This window comes from Drosophila mojavensis, unplaced genomic scaffold (assembly GCF_018153725.1).
Source record: "Drosophila mojavensis isolate 15081-1352.22 unplaced genomic scaffold, ASM1815372v1 contig_16, whole genome shotgun sequence".
Taxonomy (NCBI): Eukaryota; Metazoa; Arthropoda; class Insecta; order Diptera; family Drosophilidae; genus Drosophila; species Drosophila mojavensis.
The window spans coordinates 547,931-561,298 of NW_025318693.1; the positions used below are offsets into that span (position 1 = coordinate 547,931).

General features: G+C 44.3%; 5 protein-coding genes across 7 annotated transcripts; 3 read left to right on the forward strand and 2 right to left on the reverse strand.

Moving 5' to 3' along the window:
- Positions 1–444: 444 nt before the first annotated feature.
- On the forward strand, positions 445–1,597 carry LOC6573858 (peroxiredoxin-2). The gene is made up of 4 exons (XM_001999881.4): positions 445–608; positions 700–763; positions 831–972; positions 1,030–1,597. The coding sequence occupies exons 1-4, from the start codon at positions 576–578 to the stop codon at positions 1,490–1,492; spliced, it is 702 nt and encodes a 233-aa protein (XP_001999917.1). The 5' UTR covers positions 445–575; the 3' UTR covers positions 1,493–1,597.
- On the reverse strand, positions 1,542–6,291 carry LOC26528487 (splicing factor 1). Of its 2 annotated transcripts, XM_015167155.3 has the most exons (6): positions 5,789–6,290; positions 5,112–5,722; positions 4,915–5,049; positions 4,172–4,247; positions 2,897–3,049; positions 1,542–2,835 (listed from the first exon to the last, which is right to left on the reverse strand). In XM_015167155.3, the coding sequence occupies exons 1-6, from the start codon at positions 5,956–5,958 to the stop codon at positions 1,686–1,688; spliced, it is 2,295 nt and encodes a 764-aa protein (XP_015022641.1). In that variant the 5' UTR covers positions 5,959–6,290; the 3' UTR covers positions 1,542–1,685. The 2 variants fall into 2 exon arrangements, with proteins under 2 accessions (XP_015022641.1, XP_015022640.1); XM_015167154.3 differs by lacking the exons at positions 1,542–2,835; positions 4,172–4,247 and having other exon boundaries at positions 2,911–3,049; positions 5,789–6,291.
- Positions 6,292–6,367: 76 nt separating this feature from the next.
- LOC6573857 (nucleolar protein 14 homolog) lies at positions 6,368–9,227 on the forward strand. The gene is made up of 3 exons (XM_015167153.3): positions 6,368–6,951; positions 7,008–8,976; positions 9,044–9,227. Exons 1-3 carry the CDS (start codon positions 6,450–6,452, stop codon positions 9,147–9,149), a joined length of 2,577 nt encoding a protein of 858 aa, XP_015022639.1. The 5' UTR covers positions 6,368–6,449; the 3' UTR covers positions 9,150–9,227.
- On the reverse strand, positions 9,183–10,198 carry LOC6573855 (pyrroline-5-carboxylate reductase 3). The gene is made up of 2 exons (XM_001999878.4): positions 9,382–10,198; positions 9,183–9,322 (listed from the first exon to the last, which is right to left on the reverse strand). The coding sequence occupies exons 1-2, from the start codon at positions 10,124–10,126 to the stop codon at positions 9,246–9,248; spliced, it is 822 nt and encodes a 273-aa protein (XP_001999914.1). The 5' UTR covers positions 10,127–10,198; the 3' UTR covers positions 9,183–9,245.
- Positions 10,199–10,627: 429 nt separating this feature from the next.
- Positions 10,628–12,912, forward strand: LOC6573854 (ubiquitin-conjugating enzyme E2 J2). 2 transcript variants are annotated; one of them, XM_015167152.3, is made up of 5 exons: positions 10,628–10,931; positions 11,313–11,665; positions 11,731–11,801; positions 11,863–12,369; positions 12,461–12,912. In XM_015167152.3, exons 2-4 carry the CDS (start codon positions 11,359–11,361, stop codon positions 12,358–12,360), a joined length of 876 nt encoding a protein of 291 aa, XP_015022638.1. In that variant the 5' UTR covers positions 10,628–10,931; positions 11,313–11,358; the 3' UTR covers positions 12,361–12,369; positions 12,461–12,912. The 2 variants fall into 2 exon arrangements, with proteins under 2 accessions (XP_015022638.1, XP_001999913.1); XM_001999877.4 differs by having other exon boundaries at positions 10,629–10,931; positions 12,483–12,912.
- The last annotated feature ends 456 nt before the right edge of the window (positions 12,913–13,368 follow it).

Here is a 13,368-nt window from a genome sequence, read left to right on the forward strand (position 1 = left end):
CATATGTATTGGGTACTGAACATGCGAGCATGCATTTGCTTGGCTCTTGCTTTATGCTGTCCAACGTATCAGAGCTCATTACCATTGTATGGCGTGCGGAGTGCGTGATAAATATTTTGCTACACTTTCCATTATCTTTTTTGACAAGAATAGGTTTGTAGGCTTGCAGATTTGTATGTGCAGATTCAAGCAGTTATCTCCCACTGGATCTTTGGCATTAAGACACGCGGCAAACGCTTTGAACTCAAATGCACAAATCTTATTGCTCTTTTGTGAACATGCATATCAAAAAATTTGTTAAAAAATGCTACAGCACTTAAACTTTCGAGTTTAAAGTTTCGCTCCACAATTTTCGCCGCAATAAATGGCCGATAACATGTAAAGTCCGATAGCTTTGGCGGTGCTGCCAACTGGTGGAAAAGCTTTTGTCATTTGTTTTGTTTTTGTACTGTGGTTTCGCAGTTTGTTTTATGCCGGTTCGTGTTGTTCACTTATCGTTCAGTTCAGGTTAACGACTTGTAAACGGTTATTAATTTGCAGACGATTTTAATTTGTTTATTTAAATCAAATAAATCATGTCATTTATCGGACGTACACTGCTGCGCAATGTAAGTGTTTTAGTTTCTGGGTGCAGCTCGTTTCGAGAAAAACATGCCATTGTGATTACGTAATGTGAAACATGCAAATTTTGCATTGCAGGTGCCGCTCATAAGTAAAGTCATCGCTGGTCAGCATAAACAAACAGCGCGTCTGCTGCATCAGAGTAAGCATACACTATTATTTTCTATGTTCTATTCGCTCCAACTTAACGAACTCCTCCACATCCACAGCTAGTGCACTGTGCGCAGTGCGTGTGCAACAGCCGGCACCCGATTTTAAAGGCTTGGCTGTCGTTGGCAACGATTTCCAGGAGATCAAACTCGAGGACTACAGAGGCAAATACTTGGTTCTGTTCTTCTATCCCTTAGATTTGTAAGACAGTGTGGCAACATTTGTGGAAAGTAGTCGCTTATATTTGGTTTTTCACAGCACCTTCGTCTGTCCAACAGAAATTGTTGCATTTAGCGAACGCATCAAAGAGTTCCAGGACATCAACACCGAGGTTGTGGGCGTCTCGGTTGACTCGCATTTTAGCCATCTGACTTGGTGCAATGTGGATCGTAAAAATGGCGGTGTCGGCAAGCTGAAATACCCATTGCTCTCGGACATCACCAAGAAAATATCCGCTGATTACGGCGTGCTGCTTGATAAGGAAGGCATCTCGCTGCGTGGCACATTTATTATTGACCCCAAGGGCGTGCTGCGTCAGTACAGTATCAATGATTTGCCCGTAGGTCGTTCCGTGGATGAGGTGTTGCGTTTGATCAAGGCTTTCCAGTTTGTGGAGGAACATGGCGAAGTGTGCCCAGCCAATTGGAATCCGAAAACGAATCCAGCTACTATCAAGCCAGACGTTGACGAGTCCAAGCAGTACTTCAGCAAGCATGGTTAAGTCTTTAGGCAAACACTCCACATTCATCACAGAACAACAAACACCTTAATAAAGCTCTAAACTAATGTTTAGTCAATCCTTTAATGAAGCATAAAATACAAAGTACATAGTTCAGGTTGTTTAAGTTTTAGATATTAGATATAAGAAGATTGTTAGGCTACAAGTTATAGATGTGCGGGGCATATATGAAAGATCAGTTAGATGGCGGCGGCGGCGGTGGTGGCTGCGACAAGCTGAGCGAGGGCGGCGGCGGTGCACACGGCGGTGGCGGTGGCGGCACATACCCAGTGCCCCAGCCGGGATAGCCGCTGGCCCATGGTGGCATTGGCGGCGCGCTTGTACCAGGCGGCGGCGGTATTAATGGCGGCAATGTGCCTGGTATTGGCGGATTCATGGGCTCAGTGGCCGGTGGTGGCGGCTGTGGCGCACTCATCCAAGGCATCAGCGGTGGCGGCATCGGCGGTGGCGCCTGGACCACGGGTGGTGGTGGCACATACGGTGCCATGCCCATTCCATGTTCCATGCCCATGCTGGGGTCCATGTTCATTTGATGCTCGTGCGATGATCCTCCCCAGCCACCGCCCATGTCACGTTGATGATCACGAGACGACGAGTTGGGTGGCGACTGAATAGCCTGCATCGGAGAAGGCTTCTTATCAAAGATGCTGTAGCTCGCGCGATGTAGCTGTGGAGCAGTTGGGGCATCAGCCTTCACAGCGGAAGGGGGCGGTCCCTCGCCCAGCTCGGCCATTAAGCTCATGTACTCCTCATCGATCTTGGCCTGGGAATCCTCACAGGCCATACCAGGTGCTCCGGAGCCCGGACGTTTATTACGGCAATCCTTTGTCAAATGTCCAGTGCCGCCGCACGAGGTGCACACAATGGTGTTGGTGATGATTGGCTTATCGGGGCATTGCCAGGACTTGTGATCCGTTGAGCCGCAAGTGCAGCGTTGTATGTCATTCTCGCGCAGTGTGCCATTAAGTTGGGCCAATTCGCGCAACTGCATGCGGCGCAGGTCATTGTGACCCTCGGGCACCTCAATGCCCTGACGAATGACGTCTTTAATCTTATCCACAGCCTTGCGCACTGCCTCTGGATTGGGTGCTGTTATAAAGGCGTGCAGTGGCTCATCCTCGCCCGGCAAAGGTTGCCCATCCTTGCGTCCCACTTTGCCCTCCTTGACGGAGCCTTTACCGCGAATAATGATCTTCGCGCCGGTATCCTTCTCCATGGCCTTCAGCGTGTTGCCGCGTGGTCCAATTAAGAGACCCACGAAATTAATGTCCGGATGCTGTTCCTGCGGAATCAATACCTTATCGCTGACACGCGTAACAGGTGGTCTAACGAAGAGATTACAATAGTATTAATTCGAATAATTAATTTAAATAATTGTCCTCTTACTTGTAATCCGCTGGCGGCTTGAATTCCGGATTAACAGCCTGCATTTTGACAATGAGCTGATGGCGCTGCTCTTCCAAGCGCTTGCGATAGCGAAATTCTCGTGTGTTCAAACGTTTGCCATCAGAACTGTAAATGGGCTCCGGGGAAGGCGACCTGGGAATGAGCAAAACAAACAGAAAACATTTGCTTTTGAAATGGGCGTGCTCAGTGGCTAACGGTAGACGATTGTCTAAGCTTAATAATCTTATTTTAGGTACTACATTATCGTAATTGAAATATTTTATATGGATTATCGTATAGCATAAATCCTGTAATTTGCAAATCATCATCATTAGCAAGTTATGATTAGAAAAATTTGCTGGTGAATTGAGAAGAGAAGAATTTTGATTAATTCATTTAGTTTTCGATTCGATTTGTCGCACACTTAGATCTACGCATTTTGAAATGCATCAGATGCATTCAGTTTGTTTGCCTGGTCTGCTGTTGCTTGGGAGTGCACCCTTCGGGTAAATGGGCTCAGTTTTCTGTAAAACGTGCATTTAAGTATTGGACGCTCACTTGGCTTGGAGGAAGAGAAGAAATTGGCATTATTATAATATTAAATCTGATTAGATTAGATTGCCACACGCTTACACTTCTCGGGAGTCGAATATAAAACGCTGTCTGACACCAATAAAAAAACCCTTGAAATGTTTTTAAAAATATTAATTAAGACTAGCATTAGTTGTAAACCAACAAAAATAAGAAAAATCAATTAAGAATATTGCGACCAGAAAGCAGCTTTTCATTAGTTTTCCTTTCCAAAGCCCCCATAACCGGGGATGTGCATTCTAGGCACTGGTATAATGTTTATAAATGTGCTTTGAACTGTGCTTTAACCGTAGGCCTTCACCCAAATATTTGTTATAGAATATAGTTTATCAAAGCATTCACAAAAGCTATCAACAGACATAATTACACAAGAATTTAGTTTAGTTACATCGAAATCAGATCTGTTGATAATGCCTTTGTGTAATACACATACATATATAGGCATAAGAAATTAAAAATAAATAATTATAATTTGTTCTCATTTTGTAATTGCAGAACATGCTGCATTAAACCTGTACAAATTTCAGCATTGGTGTAGATCGTAGGTCGTAGATCGCATTGCCATCCCACAACCCGATTCGCATCCATCTCCATTGCTGTGCTCACTTTGGTTTGATTTATTTATTTTTTGTTTTAGGGGTAGATAAGGAGAGAGGTGAGGTGTGAGTATAAACAGTTTCAAACCTTTCTTCCGGAGTCTGCGTGATGCCCAGGTCGCCAGTACGCAGCTTGCGGCTAATCTCCTCAATTTGGAATTGAACTGTAATTAGAAGTCGTTAGAGAAGAAGAAAGAAAATCGAGCGCAACCTCGACATTAGTATATGTTAAATGCTAATTTTGTACGAGAGAGAAAAAAGAGAGATTTATTTATATATGCTGTATATCAAATAATGGTGGGCTAGAGGGGGAGACCGTAAAGATTATAATCTCTATGAGCCTGATACGACATTTGTGTTTCCGTTTTACAGACGACAGCGCCGACACGTGCCTAAACTAACTGAAAATTTGTGAGCGTTACAATTATTATAATTAAATTAATATTTGATCGATTTAATTGATTTGTTGGATGATTAGATTGGTTCATGTATTTCTCTTTGGGCATTTAGATAAGGTTATTATCTAGCCGTTTGGAACTCGTGTCGTTTGTGTCACACGCCGGAATCCCTTCAAAAAGAGAACGAGAGATTATTATAGTTTGCTCATTGCAATTTTTTTGTTGAGGTTTTACGTTTTCTCGCACGTCCGGCCGTCTGACATGGACTTCTAACTGTGGTGGATAACGGTAACGGTAACGCTTACTGTGATCTCCCCGCGACTATTTGTGGCTGTGTTTGTTTTGCTTATTAGTTGTCATTAGACTTAAATCTAAGCTTATCACTAACTTAGTTGCCTACTAACTACAAATGGCACAATTAGAATTAATTTACCTAAATAGGCCTCCTGCTGTGCCGGGTCCAGCGTGGAGGGCAAAATCGTAGGCATGCCCGGTATAAATGTCTTGTCCTTTTCAGTTCCGCCCCATCGTGATTTCCGTTTGCGCTTCCGTTCCGCTGCGCCGTCCACTGAAAGCATTTTGAAACTTGTTGAGAAGAATAGTCTTAAAGACTGAGGTGCCATTACATACTTGAATTCTCAGAGACTCCATTGCTTGTGGAATCGTTGCTATTTTGATTGCTAAACATTGCTGCAAAACTTTTATTGTTGCTCACATTGCTCATTAGATCCTGTATGGTTTGGGAGAGATCAAAGCGCGAAGTGGGCTCCTCCCTAATGGACTCCAACTGTGGCTGCTGAAGATGACGCTCAAAGAGAGACGGTATTCGCGACTCCTGGTCATGCGACATATTTCGATTGTTGGATGTGTCGAATGGGTTCACATAGGTGCGCTCACGACTGCTGCGCTCGCGACTGCTGCGCTCTCGGCTATTACGATGCGAATCATTGCTGCGCTCATTACGACGCCGATCGTAGCTGCGACTGCTCGAGCGACGCCTGCGATTGCGATCGTAATCATCGCGACTGCTTCCCCCTCGCGAACCGCTTCGTCTTGATCGTGAGTCGCGGTCCCGATCACGTCTGCGATCACGGTCCTTGCTTCGTGAGCGTTTCTTGCGTCTGTCATAGTCATCATGGTTACGCGAACGACTGCGATGCGATCGGGACTCTCGATCCCGCTCACGCTCACGGCTGTCACGGCGACGACTATCGCGATCTTTGCTGCTACGATCGCGATCTCTGCATAGATAATAGTAGATAAGTAATTGCAAAAACAATAATCATGAAATTTTCTAAAACACCAACCTGCGCTTTTTCTCACGTTCTCTGTCCTTGTCCTTATCCCTGCTCCGGTCTTTGGAACGAGAACGATCTTTATCGCGGCTTCGGTAATCGTTTTCATTCCCACCGTTGGCCTCTTTTTCTTTACCAACTCCACCGGACACCAGCAGCAGTTCTGGCGGCGTTTCACTCATTTTCTTAACAAAATTTTCACGATGTGCCACAAGTTTTTCTTCTCATTAATTGAAATATTTAACAACGATTGCAATGCGGCACGCACATTCGGTGTCGGCCTTCTTACCAATACTAATGCAACAACAAATGTAACGCGGAATTGCGTGGCAAGCAAGAAATATTTTCAGCTATGCCACACTTTAGACGAATATCGAATTATTTATATTTGTGATGCTACTTCTTTTGATGAAGTATTTTCACAATATTTCCAGCTTTATAGACTATAACATATATATATCTACAGGAGTAGATGCTGGTTTTCGCCGAAAAATTCACACACGAATGTACGTATTTTCGCAGGGATGCTTTATTGTTAGGGCTGTAAAAATGATATCGATGAATGCGATGAATCTAAATATTTTTAGTGAACGTATCGATATCTCATTCGCACGTGCATTGCGTTTGTTTTCATTTTCCTTATGCATTCAACTCGTTTAAAATAGACACAAAAATGGGTGTAAAAGCTAAAAAGTCCAACGCCGATGCGGTATACTCAAAAAAGTCAGGGAAGACTAGTAATCCCTTCGATACTGCAATATCGCAAACCTCTAAACGTCTGAATCCGTTCGATGTACACGTGAACAAAGAGAAGTTTAAAATTTTGGGCCGGATTTGCAAGCATGACCGAGGCTTACCTGGCGTGTCTCGCGCTAAAGCGTTAAAGAAGCGAGCTGAAACAATCGGCAAGCAATATGAGGTCAAGCACAAAACCAATAAATTTAGGGACCACCGCATTGGCAAACACCTCACCGGTGAGCAGCTGACCGAATCTGTAATGAATGCACGGTATTTGGCTGAGAAATTGTCTCAGGTGCGCGCCTCAAACAAAGCGCAGAAATTTAACCTGAACGACGATGAGCTACTGACGCACAGGGGCCAAACACTAGAGGAGATTGAAAAGTACAGAGACGAGCGCTCCGATGACGAGGAGCTAGAGGATGAGGGTCTCGACGGTAAGTAGTATCAATAATACATGTGTGGTAACGTGCTTTAATCTCTAATCTTATAGCTGAGTTCACTTCTGCGGCTCACTTCGGTGGTGGAGCGGACGCCACACAAGATCGTCAAACGGCTATAGAAGAAATGATAAGTGAGCAGAAACGTCGCAAAAACGAAATCGCAAAGGATAAAGATGAAGTGCATGATCTGACCGAGAAGTTGGATGCCAACTACAAGGACTTATTGTCGCTGGTGGCAAAGGCCACTAAGGATGAACAGATCGCGAAGCCGCCGCCTGATGACTATGACAAGTTGTTAAAAGAGATGATCTTCGAACCGCGTGGTAGTGTCACAGATAAACTGATTAAGCCGGAGGATCTGGCAAAACAAGAGGCTGCTCGCCTGGAGCAACTCGAAAATGAACGCCTGCGTCGCATGAAAGCGGATGATGAACAGCCGGAAACAACTGTACAGCCTCATCGTTCGGCTGATGATTTGGATGATGGTTACTTTGCCACAGGCGTCGAGGATGATGCCGACGATACCTTAGCATACGATTTGGATGGCAATCTAGGCACGCATCTGAATAGCAAAAAGGAGAATCCGAAGGAACAGAGCAATGACAAGTCTGAGGATGGCTCTGATGATGAGGGTGATGAAGAAGATGACGATGAAGAAGAAGAAGGAAGTGATAGTGATTCCGAATCTGAAGCAGATAACTTAAGCGATCTGAAGGCAACGGACAGCGAGCCAGATTCAGACTCAGAGGAAGCTCCACAGCCCAAAAAAACTAAAAGCAAATCCCAAAAGCAGAAAGTTTCCGAAACGATTGAAACCAGCATACCGTACACGATCAAAATGCCCAAGACATACGAGGACTTCACTGAGCTGCTGGCCAAGTATACGCCGGCACAGCAGGTTATAGTTGTCGAGCGCATCATCAAGTGCAATCATCCCAAGCTGGAGGGCGTGAATCGTGAGGATGTTGTCAAACTCTTCGGCTTTTTGCTGCATTACATTAAGGACATGTTCGAGGATGCCAGCGAGCTGGACATTGGCTCGCATTTTAAATTAGTTTCGCAGCTAATGCCCCATTTGCATGATCTGGTCCACCTGAACATCGATCGCATGTCGAACACATTGTTGGATGTGATCAAGGAGAAATACGCCGAGTTTCGGAAAAATCATAAAATATATCCCACACTGGACACACTCATCTATTTTAAGATCGTCTCGAATCTGTATTCCACCTCGGACTTTCGACATCCTCTGGCTACGCCAACGTACATTTTCATGCAGCATATGCTGTCAAGAGCGCGTGTGCGCACACGACAAGACATTGCCATGGGTCTGTTCGTAGTCACCATTGCACTGGAGTTCGGCTCGAGATCGAAGCGTTTACTTCCTGCTATTTTCAATTTCCTGCAGGGCATCGTCCACATGGCCATACCCAAGCGGCAGCAGGAGCGTGTAGAGATTGCGCCGCCATTCGAGCAAGATGGACCCTTCAGCAAACTGTTGGCCATTCCAGTGACGAGCGACACTAAAGCCCTCCAGCCACAAAAGCTGCAGCCTGCAGATCTGGTTACACAGACGATAGACGTCGACTTTAAGGTGCGCGCACTGGACTCGACTCTATGCTTACTCAAGCAAATATTTGATGAGCAAATGGGCGAACATACAGGTGCCTGCTATTTAGCTGCTCCCTTTTTGCCACTGATCGAGCAGCTGCCCATGAATCTGTATCCTGAGCATGTGCAGCAACATTGTGCAGAGGCAAAGTCCACATTGAAGTCTGTGGCGGAGCAGAAAATGAAGCCTTTGGCGCCGCCCGACAAGAAACCAAAGGCCTTGCGGCTACTGGAGCCTCGCTTCGAGATGGTCTACGACGATAAACGAAGACCCAAGATGTCTAAGCAGAAGGAGGAACGCGCCAAGCTGCTGCACAAGATCAAGCGCGAGAAGAAGGGCGCCATTCGGGAAATCCGCAGAGACACGGCCTTCGTGCAAGATCTCAGGCTCAAGCAACAGATACAAAGGTGAGCGAAAGAAGATTTTTGTTCGACAAAAGAGCTTTTGCTGATTTTCGTAAATTTTCCATTGCAGCGATAACGAACGTCGCGAAAAGGTTAAACGCATCTACCAAGAGGCCTCCGTGCAGCAGGGTGAACTCAATGAATTGGCGCGCGCCAAGAAACGTAAAAAGTTCTAAGCTCCAATCGTCCATAAGAAGTGCAGACGCAACTAATGTTATTTTTTTAATAATTATAAAAACAAAAGTCAAAACTTATTTTATTGTGTCCAAGGTCTAGGTTTGCTTGCTCGAAATCTGCCGGCAGCGCAACGTCGCTGCCTCAACCGCACCAGCCACAGCCGCACGGAAACCTACAAAGTCCAGAGATAAGAGAAGTCTCTATCAGCATCAACGTCATTCATTTACGTACCTGACTGCTCGAGGTACTTTAATGCCGCTGCAGTTGAACCGGCTGGACTGGTTACGTTGTCCTTCAGCTGGCCGGGATGTGTCTGGGAATCGCGTACCATATGACCGGCGCCCAGCACTGTCTGCGCTGCCAGGCGATAGGCCAAGTCTCTTGGCATGCCCATGTTGACAGCGCCGTCGGCCAGGGCTTCAATCATAACAAAGACATAAGCCGGGCCGCTGCCGCTCAGCGCTGTGACAGCGTCCAGCTGTGACTCGTCGCAGGGCTCGCAAGTGCCAACAGCTTCGAGAAGGCGCTGGGTGACCTGGGCATCTGCATCGTTTGCCTGGCTGCCGCGCACATAAACCGAACAGCCGGAGCAGACCAGAGCCGGGGTGTTGGGCATGACGCGGATAACGCGCGATTGCGGGGATAAACTGGACTCCAGTGTCTTCAGGGTAATGCCCATGGCCACGGATAGGAAGAGCTTGTTGGCGCTAATGGGTTTGATCTCTGCCAGCACTTGGGGCACAACTTGCGGCTTAACAGACACAAACACAATCTCCGATTGCTTCACAATGGGCGCGTTCTCGACGAGTGTCTCAATGCCCAGTGCTTGAAAGGATTGCTGGGATATCTTGTCTGCCGGATGGACACTGGCTATAATGCCGCTGGGCCTGGTCAGACCTGCGGATATGAATCCTTTGGCCAAAGCTTTAGCCATATTGCCGCCTCCAAGAAAGCCGATTTTGCCTATAGATCCCATTTTGTATATAGGGCTGCGACTGATGTCTCCACTGTCGAAGCATTGACTGTTTTGTTTCGATCTGTTCCATTGGTGAATCTAGCTCACTGATAAGCAATCTTGTTTTTGATGCGTCGTAATTCCCCTCCTTACCCATTAAAAGCTCTATGCTTCGAACCCAAAGTCAAGTTCTTAATCGTATTGGCTCTTATCTCTAATATGAATGTATTCGTTTACATGTTGATATTGCATAGCGTTTTATCATCTGAGAGGCAACAGCAAATACATTATTTATTAAACTTTCCATAAGAGAATAAAAATAAACCATTGCAGTAATTGTTTTTAATTTAAACTGATTTAATTCTAAAATAATTGAAATAATATACGTTATTCGAATTTCTTCAATATAAATACAGATATATTTAAATTTAATACCAAGTTGGCAGCACGAATAAAATACTAAATACCAACAATATATCGAAATGCAACCAACCAAAATTTCCTAGCACTGTTTTCCGTCGCTTTACAACTTTATTTACTTAGAACGACGTCAAGAGAAATTTTTACAATACTTATTGCAACTTTCTGAGCTACAAATAAATTTACATTCAATTATATTGTGATTAAGGGATAGAGTAAGCCAAAGCTGACAACGCACATTAGACTAAACATATAAAGTAAATGTTTCGGATAGCCCGGACCAAACTCGGATGCAATTTGTTTTAATACTCTGTGCTTGTGTTGTTTTCACACATTTCATTGGGCAGCTGTGAACTAGCTGTAATTGCAATTACGATAGCAACGACCAGGAAATACAATTTGCGAGGTGGGTGAGCCAAACAAACAACAAAAAAAAAAAAAAAATAAAAACTGACAAAAGTTACGACGCACATACACACGTCGCTAGCAATCGGTGTGCTGGAGCGCTCATCGTGCTAAGCAAACAAATTGAATATTGCATTTTTGTGTGTGGGCGAATTACGCACGGCCGTTAAGCTGAAGGAATTCGCCACCCCCAATGCAATTTGCCACGTGTATTTTTTGCACGTCCCATTCTCCAGTCGTGTGTGTGTACGTATGTGTATGTTTATGTGTACAACCACACAAACATACAATCAAACATCATATTTGTTATCGACATAATTCATTGTTGAGTATTTGGTGTGCGTATGTGATAAATGTCAATATATTTTATTTGTTGCAATAGTTTCATTTCAAGCAGCAGCTATCGGGTCAAAAATTATTAAGCAAAAATGTCCTCGTCGACGGCGTCCGGGTCAGCTTCCCGCAAGCAACCCACTGCCGTATCGCGCATGAAACAGGATTACATGCGCTTGAAGCGCGACCCTTTGCCGTACATCACCGCCGAGCCGCTGCCAAATAACATTCTGGAATGGCATTATTGTGTTAAAGGGCCCGAGGACTCACCGTATTATGGAGGATACTATCACGGCACACTGCTCTTTCCCCGGGAGTTCCCTTTCAAGCCACCATCTATTTATATGCTAACGCCGAATGGACGCTTCAAAACAAATACCAGACTGTGTTTAAGCATTTCAGGTAATTGCAGACTGCCATTAAAAAACACAATTTATTGCTCATATACCAACTGTTTCGTCTCTTAGACTTTCATCCAGACACATGGAATCCAACTTGGTGCGTGGGTACCATACTGACAGGCCTGTTAAGTTTTATGGTAAGACTATTGCATTGAGTTACTCATATTGGCTATTTATCTATCTGTGTTCATTTTCTAGCTGGAGAGCACACCCACTTTGGGTTCCATAGAGTCGACGAGCTATGACAAGCAAATGTTTGCCCAGAAATCGCTTGCATTTAACCTACGCAACGCCAACTTCTGCGAGCTCTTTCCGGATATTGTCAGCGAGATAAAGTTACGTTTACAGGGCACTCAAGCAGCGGGCAGCGCAAGCAAACCAGGCACCAGCGCTTCTTCACGACCGAATGGCTTGGCCAACGGCAGCGCCGTTCCGAATGAGAACCACAATAAAAATGCCAGAAGTGCCAATGGGCAGCTACCATTGCCAACGGATGCCAGTACCAGTGATGGGCGATCTGTTGCCACAGCGGCCAGCGCGGATGTTGCCAATGGTGGTGCTACAGCGCTCAAAAACAGCACACGTAATTCCTATTTAAATTGGCAGTCGATCTATTCGAACCTGGTGATTATAATCTGTTTTGCAATATTTGCACTCATTGTTAATTACGTGATCAAGAACCTGAATCAGGAATAGACTTAAATTGTAAGCAATCAGTACTAAATAGCCTCTATATTTATATATGAATATGTACATGCGTATATATATGTATTTAAACTAGTTTATTTTAAATTAGACACTTTCCGCTCTGCCCGCAGCTGTCGTGTTTCATACATATTAAAGATCGATTCCAACTTTACCATCCACAATCCAATGCGCCACGCCCGGGAAGAGCTCAAAGAATAACCAAAATACAACCTTGTGTGCACAGCTTGAAAAGTATTTGCCGACACTGCTTACCCAAAATAAAACATAAAGAAAAATTTAAAAAGGAATAAATGAACGCCGTAAAGAAACCCTCATCGAAGTTAGTCTGAAAATATTGGCAATAACGCATAAAATTTTTAAATTTCAATTATTTGATAAATTGTTTTGTTATGTATTCATAAATAATAAACTAGTATATAGTTATATAAATGATAAATGAAATTATGAGTAACAAATTAATCGGGTTATGTTTGTAAATTAATAAAATGAGCAACACAGTACACAAAATATATAAGTATACAAAATATGCAATGCAACTAAGAATCCGATATTTGTATTTATAACTTGAGGCTGTATTAAGAAAACTCTATCGACTCTTGTCTAACTATTCCAATGCAATTCAATTACATATTTTCTCAACTTAGTTGGCTAACTGTAGTCTAATCACATTGACCCACAAAAGCACCACTATATGTTTATGTGTATGAGTGTGCGTGTGTGTGTGTGTGATAAATAGAGGCACAGACACATACACCAGCTAATATCAAATAAAGTCGCCACAGATTGCACCACAAATCGAAGAGGTCCTGTGGATAATATTTGAAGTTCGGTCAAAATAATAGTCAAAACAACGCATTTTGCTCACAAAGTTTGCGGACAAGCTCTCGCCCCGCCAAAGTTGATAATTTAACTAACGTAAATTTCAAGTTCAGGCCACGTCAGTGCAGACAATGGCAAAAAGTTTTTGCTACGGCTGCTGCTGCTGCTGCTGCCAGA

Bases quoted from the DNA above. Each gene is read 5' to 3' on its own strand.
- LOC6573858 (XM_001999881.4), top strand. From the start codon at position 576: ATGTCATTTATCGGACGTACACTGCTGCGCAAT. The intron at 609-699 runs GTAAGTGTTTTA...TTTGCATTGCAG, and splicing joins GACGTACACTGCTGCGCAAT to GTGCCGCTCATAAGTAAAGT. The intron at 973-1,029 runs GTAAGACAGTGT...GGTTTTTCACAG, and splicing joins TTCTTCTATCCCTTAGATTT to CACCTTCGTCTGTCCAACAG.
- LOC26528487 (XM_015167155.3), bottom strand. From the start codon at position 5,958: ATGAGTGAAACGCCGCCAGAACTGCTGCTGGTGTCCGGTGGAGTTGGT. The intron at 4,248-4,914 runs GTAAATTAATTC...TTCTAATTACAG, and splicing joins ACAGCAGGAGGCCTATTTAG to TTCAATTCCAAATTGAGGAG. The intron at 2,836-2,896 runs GTAAGAGGACAA...TCTCTTCGTTAG, and splicing joins AAGCCGCCAGCGGATTACAA to ACCACCTGTTACGCGTGTCA.
- LOC6573857 (XM_015167153.3), top strand. From the start codon at position 6,450: ATGGGTGTAAAAGCTAAAAAGTCCAACGCCGATGCGGTATACTCAAAA. The intron at 6,952-7,007 runs GTAAGTAGTATC...CTAATCTTATAG, and splicing joins AGAGGATGAGGGTCTCGACG to CTGAGTTCACTTCTGCGGCT. The intron at 8,977-9,043 runs GTGAGCGAAAGA...TTTCCATTGCAG, and splicing joins CTCAAGCAACAGATACAAAG to CGATAACGAACGTCGCGAAA.
- LOC6573855 (XM_001999878.4), bottom strand. From the start codon at position 10,126: ATGGGATCTATAGGCAAAATCGGCTTTCTTGGAGGCGGCAATATGGCT. The intron at 9,323-9,381 runs GTACGTAAATGA...TGGACTTTGTAG, and splicing joins AAAGTACCTCGAGCAGTCAG to GTTTCCGTGCGGCTGTGGCT.
- LOC6573854 (XM_015167152.3), top strand. From the start codon at position 11,359: ATGTCCTCGTCGACGGCGTCCGGGTCAGCTTCCCGCAAGCAACCCACT. The intron at 11,666-11,730 runs GTAATTGCAGAC...TTCGTCTCTTAG, and splicing joins ACTGTGTTTAAGCATTTCAG to ACTTTCATCCAGACACATGG. The intron at 11,802-11,862 runs GTAAGACTATTG...TTCATTTTCTAG, and splicing joins CAGGCCTGTTAAGTTTTATG to CTGGAGAGCACACCCACTTT.